Raw genomic sequence first — 8,625 nt, forward strand, 5'->3', positions numbered from 1 at the left:
TGGCGCTCGCTCAGCCATAAAATGTCATAAACAAGGCCAGGGAGTTGTTATTTAAGTTGTTTATCAAAATAACAACTCCAGGGCAAGGCAGGCGTGGTAGAACCGCCTTCCATTGTTTATCCTCCATGTTACGATCTTTTGCATCCAGCGCCGACCTCATTCAATGAGATGGCTGTCAGTTGAGTAAATAAATTTCAACAAATCAACGAAATCAGAAATCAAATGGATGGGGCCCAAGTTTTCGCCGCGAAGATTTGGAACAGAATCGGTGCATAAAAAATACTTTTTCTTTCAAGTAAGCTTCAGTTCTTTAATAACAATACTAACAAAATTATAGTTAATCGGTTTTGGTACTAAGCAGTCTTCCGAAAAATGAAGTTTATTTTAATATCGATCCCGAAATACATGTAGGGCTTAGGCCTAGGCTGTATCTGCACTGCAGGGTATGTACTGCTGTATGGTGTTGTGTTGTGTGGGCGTCTGTGTGTAGTGGTGGTCGTGACTCTGCGGCCTTAGGGCTAGTTACGCACGTATAGATTGAGATGTAATAAATCAGCCATAGACTCTAACATGCCAATGAACCAAGCAAAGCCTTGTTGACTGCTGCCAAGAACGCTTTACTAGCAAAATGCTAAATAATAATATTTATAAATTTATATTTTAGGCCAACTGCAATGTGTAAACGAATGTAAAATTGTTAAATAAAAGTAAACAAATTGATGAAAATTGTTTGTTTTCTTCATTCTGTGTAATACTTTCATGTTATGCAGCGCGTTGTAAGGCATCACAGTGCGTCGCTACAGGAGGCGATCGCTTCATGAAAAAAATCTCCCTATTTTTTGGTTTTCAACTTGGAATCTCTGATTGCAGCACAAATTGAATTGGATCAAATATTAATTCAGAACAGCAAAAGACAATTATTTATGACAGAGTGATTTGAGGAAAAAAGGTAACTTTATTGTGAAATAAACATAACACATGCTTTTGAGATTTGCTTTATTATTCAGTTTGACTTTTCATTAAAGTTGTGTGTACAGTAACTTATTTTGCTGAGGGTCCATTCAGAATAAGCTATGCACTACAAAAGCAGCCAGCCAATGGAAGAAGAGCCCTGGATGATAACTACTGTATTTACAATCATTCTGACGTGTACTTTACACACCTTGGTAAACAGAGCAACATGCAAGAGAACTGAAAACAAATGAAGGTTCGCAACTTACTGACATTGTAACACTGATGACAGTTGCCAAGGTGACATGGCTCCTCACAACGATGTTGTCGGCATGTTAACCAGCGTCCGCACTGCTGGATGCAGACATGTTCTGTGTTCTGGTAAGATCAAAAGCAAGAAATCAATACAATTATTACAACTACACATAAGAAATATGGATCTAGCATGCAGCTATTTGGTGTGTGATGAAAACTGGAGATCCTTGAATCAAGAGATCAGTCAGCTAAACTGGTGGTAGGCACTGCTGAACCCTGAACCACAGAGTTCTTTAAAACAAAAGAGCAGCATAGTTCTCTGTCAACTGCACTGGATCTAGCCTGTGCTCTTTGAGTTCATGACTACATCTTTAGGGAGTGATTTTGGTCGTTGATCCAACCTCTTTCTGAATAAGGTATAATTTTGATGTCTGAAAACAAAAATGTTCCATCTTTCTATGAATTTCATAGAAAAACTTGCTATGGTTTCATGATTAGAATGTAACAATACTGTCATAAATGCAGTTGTGAAATCTTTCTTGTATGAGTAGAAAATGTATTATCAACTGGATGAGACATTTGGAAACTTAGTGCTGTTATTGTAGTTTATTGTAGGCCTACTTGTATTGTGACTTCGTATCCTGGATGAGACACTTGAACAGTGCTGTGTTATTGTAATTTATTGTAGGCCTACTTGTATTGTGACATCATCACTTCCTGGATGAGACACTAGAACAATTTAGTGCTGTTTTTGTGGATTATTTTGCTTCTGTATTTTATATATATTTTTTTTGTAATTTTGTTATATAGGGAAATCTGAAATTTAAAAAAAATATTGGTTGATAGAGGTTATAAACTAAATTAACCAGTACCATCCTTCCAGAGATGACTTGCTACAGTATAAAGCAGCTCACATAAACATTAAACATATGAAGCCGTATACAAATAATGAATGTTTACAAGTGCAAGGAGGAGTATTTCTTTCACTGAAAGACTGCATGTTCTATTCAACAAGGCATAGCCAAGTTAAATAGAGCATCTACTCTTTCACTTTTTACTGGAATATTCTACCCTATTGTACGAATAAGAAACATTCATTATTTGTTTTACACAACACCTAGATGTATTTTTCTGGATCGCCTGCATGCTCTTCTCCGAATACAAGGACCCATCTTCCTTTCGAAGACCAGAATAAAACCGGCCTATAACTAGGCCTATAAGCATAGGAATAGATCAAGATCAGGTTCGGCAAATATTAGACTTGAATCCTCACCACTGAAGCTGGCGAAATACTTCATACCGTTAACTGCATATTTTATTGACTTTTTTGTTGATTCAGCATAACTTTCATTCAGTAATTCCTCTAACCTTCTTCGCTCAAAAGTACAAATGGCCAAGTACCAAATGAACCTCTAATTTTATAGGAAGAGTGAGGGCTTCTGAATGACCAACTCCTTGTTGACGCGCGGGTTACCTATGCTTGGCTAATTTATATCGCTCAGGTTGCATTCAAGATTTTGTAATCTTGGAGATGAAAAAGTACTATTCAACGATCGTTGACTAGTACTCAAATAATCAATGAATTTTAATTTTAAATCAATCTCACATGACCTGTTTTCAGCCAATTAAATTAATAGAATATATACAGGTGTTTTATAATACCTTTTATACATCCCAAAGTCATCAAGAATGTTGGCCATATATTTCAGTAAAAAATTTTTCAATAGCCAGCAATAAAAGTTCAATATAGAGCATTGATTGTGGTGACTAATACACTACTGCACGACATAAAAAGACATCTCTGCCCCTATAGTATTTTATAATATTGTGGAGGAAATAAAACAAAAACTTACAATGCAACATTTATTTTGGCACTTGTGACGGCCGCAATGCATTTTCTTGTTACACTTTCTATCACACTTCAACTGTTCTTCTGGTGGTAGGTTAATGAGGTCTTTGCAACTTATATCAACGAAGCGGTTGCCGCATCGACACTTAACGCTACTTGTTCCAGTCACGCATGCAGGGCATTCACCCTCATGACATTTAGATTGACATAAATGAAGCTCACCTGAGAAAACAAAAAATTCATACTGATTGTACAGTAATTAGTAACAACCAAAATATTATTACCTCTGACAAGTCAACTTGACTCCAGTCAACTCGGCCCCAAATCAACTAGGGCCCATGTCAACTCGGACCCAAGTCAACTCGGCCCCAAAAGTTGACTTGGACCAAGGAGACTTGGGGCCAAGTTAGCCTGCTTCTATTCACAGTTGTTTGTCAGGCTTTCTGTTAGCAAGATTATGTCAAACCTAATGAATGGATCATCATAAAATTTATAGTGCAATGGTACAGTACATAGTAAAGAAAGACACCATTCAATTTTCAGAAGAAAAGGTCAAAGAACAAGGTCAACGTCACGGAAACTCAATTTTTACCCCCGAGCATTAAAAAAAAGTACAACTGGCAATTACATTACTTCATTGAGGGTATGCTGCAGTTTCGCCCATTATACCCAGCCTGCATATTATTGGTACTGTATTCAGCCACAGGGCGGAGATATGCACTCTATAGAGCGACTGCTCTAGTTGTTAATGTTATACAAATAGTGAATATTTATGAATGGAAATTACTTACATGAGTTGAAAATGTACTAGTGGGTTGAAATTAGTTTATATTACAATAATATAGGCTTAAATAACACCATGTTATTTTGGCCTAATAAAATATTGGTGATGATGGTCATATTAAGTATAGTACATCATCATTATTATGATGATGGTAATAATAAAGGTGTCTATAATGATGATGTAAAATACTGATATTGATTATTATGCTGACTACAGTGTTGTTCACGTATTATAATGAGAATTCTAATAATATTGATGGTAATTTTGATGAATAGAATTAACAAAAACATTCTAACATAATGTGTAATATTTCATTAGGAATAAAAAAATAGTATCTTTACTTTCTCCACCGCACTTCAATGGTCTACCACAATTCTTGTTGCATGTAGGTATAGGATCCCGGCAGGAAGTCCGGACCAGAGCTTCAAGATCGCTCAGCAGAGTTTGGTTACATGGACAACGATTCAGTTTATCAGGGCCTAGCTGACAAGGCTCGCAGTCCCCTGGATGGCATGGTATTTTGCATTTGTGAAAGCCACAGTCAAGTTCTCTAGAAAATATATTTTATTATTGTTAATTAATGCTTATTAATGATTAATCAAATTATGAAGTTTCTTCCTTATTTAATTTTCTTGCCTTCCATGACATTGAAACAATGGAACATGAAATATATGTCTAAAATATAATTATAACAATATTAGAAAAAGATCAGTAGCAGTGTGAAGGACAAAGTCAAAACGTTTCTTGCATCCAAAATGAACTGCTCCCAACACCTTAAGGCAACAGCAGAAAAAAAAAAGAATCAGTGAGTAATTAGTGATCTTAGTACATATGCTAATATTGTCACACATTCACAAATTATTAAATATTTTATACACAGGTTTGCATGGAGAGTGAATAATAAATAACATTAAACTAAAGGTATACAAAGAGTTCAAAGTTAGTTCTGAGTAGATCCAACCATCAAATATTTGCCTGTAATACTCACACAAATAAATTTCATCTGATTTTGATGAAAAGAGCACTGTAAAACTTTCAAGATATGGAATGTTCTGTAAGTTGTTTGGCATATTACATTATCAAAATGTGATCAAATATTGCATGTTGATTTAGACAGACTTTCTTCAAACAATTGTAACAGTATCAATTACCTTCCACATTCAGAAAGACATGAGTATATTCCACTTTCTTTCTCTTCACAAGGGATCAGTGCCTGTTCCCCTCCGCATACCACATCTCTGGATGTGTGCTGTCCAAAACAATCTACAAATAACAAGTAGGATTTTAAATTTGACAACAAATAAATATGAATATTTTTTTTTTATTATTTTAATAAATACTGTACAGTATGATTTTTTGTTTCAATTGCAAAATTAGCATGAAGCCTGGTAAGGTGCCAACTTTCCAATTTTTGGATGCAGGGTTCAAATCTTGAAAATTCCAATAAATGTTTTTGTCGTAACTGACAACCATCTAGTATACAAAGTGTGTATTCATTCTCTCTCTTACCCTGTGTAATCTTTTCTTGACATGGATCACAATCTCCACTATGACACACTTCTTGACACTGATGTATCCCACAATTTCGCATCTTTCCACAGGTGTCTTCACATCTGTACACATGCCCTGAACCACATCTTGTTGTCTGCTGTGACTTCTTACAGAGACAATGAACTGTCACATTTGCCGGACACGGTGGACAGGGGCCTGGATGGCACAGGATGTTGCAAAGGTGCGGACACTGCAGAACTGGCGATCGCTTACGGCTGCAAACGTTGCTGCAACTATGTGGGGTCTCCCCTGGGATGTGTGGCGGATCTCGCATTTTACCACAGAAGCATTTATAAACGTACGGGACCTTAGAAACAGGACTACGACAACCAGGACACATCCACGATTCACCTTCTGCAACTTAAAACATTTTCAAAAATGTTAATTTCAATACAAATAATAAGGTTATAATATTAGCAATACAGTACAATGAAGTCAGTAAAATTGAGATTGTAAGTACTGTATAACATGGATGAAGTTTCTACCTGTATCTGATAGTAAAGGTGAAAAAGTAATCCTAAACTTTCTGCCCTGTGTCATGATTGGCTTTGATGCAGTACTCATCCATTATTAAGGACTTTCGATTGCATGACGCAGTAGGACATAATGACGTCACTAACAAGTCATCTGCGCATGCAAGAATGCTAAGTTCTCCTCGTCGCGTGAATTCTAGGACACAATTTGGCCAAATTGAAATTGTGCAGATAATGAAGATAATGAATGAGTTAATCCATTCTAGCATCGCATTAATCGCAAGCTCCCTACCACCTGATAATAACAAAAACATTTGACAGTACACGTCCTTTCATTGGCTGTAAGGTAAAGGTAATAAATTAACTTATCATATTTCCACCAATCAATTGGGATATTTTGGTGTGCAGAGACATTTCAGACCACCCCTCCTACCTACCCTTATTTTTCTTATTATTTTTGTTTTAAACCATATTTATAGATAGTTACCCTTCCAGCGTATACTAGAAGGTCATCTGATATTCTAGGGCCTTCTTAAATAAATGAAATAACGTGATGCTATTATCCTGCTCTCACTGTAATCGGACCCAAGACCTTGTGGTTAAAAGGCAAGCACCTTAATCACTAAGCTATTCAACCCCACTCCTTATATGGCTAGGGTTGTGTACAATCCCCACCATCACCATATCTTCATACTACACTGACACTCTACTGTATAGCCGTGTAGTGTTATAATAACATATCGTATTTCATTTAAAACATTTAGAATACAAAAACATTAATACATGATTGAAAAAGAAAAACAAACAAGCCATTAAAACCTAATTGCTCCAAAAAGTAAAATTACTGTCAGTTTACACTCCATGTTTTATCTGCTGCTGAATACATTTTCCTCACCTGTTTCAAGTTGGTGTATATTAGACCTCGCCCATCGTTTGATGCACTTCATATGAAATACTGCAAAACAATTCTGGCAATTCCAGGTAGGAGCGGCTGCCTTGATGGCGTCACAGCATACCATACACTCGTACGATTGATTTGTCAGCTGCTCAATCAATGTTCCTGTTTGCGATTCAAGACTCTGCTTCTGCCCCTCATTTTTCTCTGTCAACTCTTTTTCATATTTTTCTCGCACATTTTTCCTAAAAACCGTCTGTTTTTTTCCATATTTGTTTTCAATTTTTCTATTCCATTCCTCAAACTTATTTCTGTTTGGTATTCTATGCTTATTTTCATTAACTTTTTTCCCATCTGCATCCTGTCTCCTCCCATCATTTACTCTTCCGTTCATTGGAAGATTTTTTCTTCCTGAAGTCCCATCCTTTTTATATTCATTCTTTTTTTCAGTAGTGGTATTCTTTTTTTCCTTCTCTGAGGTTTCAATCTCATCCTGCTGTGGTGTTCTGTATTCAGAATCTTCTCCTGATTTACCTTGAATGCGATTTTCCTCCGTTAGTTCATGATCATTAGAATTCCTAGTGGATGGGACATTAGAAGAATCTTTTCTTCTTTCATGGGGTTTGTGCTTCAATCCTCTTCTATCAGATCTTTGATTGTTGTTATTCCATCTGGGATTTCCCACATTACTCCCATAATTCCATTGCTGATTATACTGCCTGTACCCCTGATAATGGTGCATACCTTCGACTGGGCCATTATAAACAGCTCCCTCTGGAGTCATAAGCATGGTGAGCTGTGGATTATAAGAGCTAGCTCCATAAACAAACTGTCCTGAAGCAAAATCATTACTATTCCTTGGAACATTCCACAAAGAAGGTCCATCAACAGGATACATCATGTGACTATTTGGTATGGGGTAATGTTGTCGTGGAGGATTCCAGTGCCTTCCCCTCCCTCTTCCCCTTCCCCTGCCATATTCCTTTGACCAAGTCCTGCTGGTATCTTGGTAAGATGAATTTTCTGGTCTGTCGTGGTTTGGATTACCCAGATATGCAGCTTGTTCATCATGTGACATTGTACCTTAAATACAAACAAGCCTAAAGTTATCACAATATATGAATTGATGTCTTAACAACATAGAAAATAAAGATGACATAACTGACGACAACCTTACTGTACGTAAATCCGAGGTGTTGATTAGTGGATCAGACTTGACCCTACCTTAAATTTCAGTCTTACTATCTTAATGCACTACGGCATGTCAAAAGAATCCATACATAGGCCTAGGCCTAGGCTAACTAAAATAGGCATAGGCTTAGAATAGTGCTTTCCATACTAACACACTATAACTAGGCCTACAAAATGTAAACCGTACAGTGACAAAAACAAATAAGAATCAGCCAATTTATTGACATAGGTCATGGTAGGGTAACCGACCAGTTTGTCAAAATCCAGTTTGACAAAATCCAGTTTGCTGAGTTTTATGACCACTTTGTGGAAACCCAGTTTGCTGAATCCAGTTCACTGAAAAGATGAGAACCCAGTTTGCTGAAACCCTGTTTAAATTGCCGAAACCCAGTATGACAAATCTTGTCGTCACTGATTTGGCTACAAAAACGTAGCGCACTGAACTGTTTGTTTGTTTGTTTGTTTAATTTTAATATTTCTCCACACACATGAACATATTAACATACATAACAAAAGCTTAATAGTAAAACCAACTAAGAATAATAGTACATTACAGAATAAGTGTGTGGAAGGAGGCCAATTAAGTTTAGAATAAAATTTTAAGTTGTGGCCACCAGTTAAAAATATATAGAAATCCAAAAATATAAACACAAAATAAATATACAGTATTATACAC

General features: G+C 36.4%; 1 protein-coding gene across 2 annotated transcripts in view; it reads right to left on the reverse strand.

Moving 5' to 3' along the window:
* Nucleotides 1-8,452, reverse strand: part of LOC117112150 (transcriptional repressor NF-X1-like) — a 29,394-nt gene extending 20,942 nt beyond the window's left edge. Inside the window, exons 1-6 of one of the 2 annotated variants that reach the window (XM_033255212.1) lie at nt 6,759-8,452; nt 5,349-5,750; nt 4,991-5,102; nt 4,181-4,389; nt 3,060-3,277; nt 1,221-1,329 (exon numbers count right to left, since the gene is read on the reverse strand). In XM_033255212.1, coding sequence (XP_033111103.1) covers nt 1,221-1,329; nt 3,060-3,277; nt 4,181-4,389; nt 4,991-5,102; nt 5,349-5,750; nt 6,759-7,836 — 2,128 coding nt within the window. In that variant the 5' untranslated portion in view covers nt 7,837-8,452. The remainder of the gene's footprint in view (nt 1-1,220; nt 1,330-3,059; nt 3,278-4,180; nt 4,390-4,990; nt 5,103-5,348; nt 5,751-6,758) is intronic. The other variant, XM_033255213.1, reaches the window with a different exon arrangement.
* Nucleotides 8,453-8,625: the final 173 nt, after the last annotated feature.

The sequence above is a fragment of the Anneissia japonica genome, unplaced genomic scaffold (assembly GCF_011630105.1).
Source record: "Anneissia japonica isolate Jap-2015-1 unplaced genomic scaffold, ASM1163010v1 scaffold2707_len876726_cov182, whole genome shotgun sequence".
In the NCBI taxonomy this organism is placed as follows: domain Eukaryota; kingdom Metazoa; phylum Echinodermata; class Crinoidea; order Comatulida; family Comatulidae; genus Anneissia; species Anneissia japonica.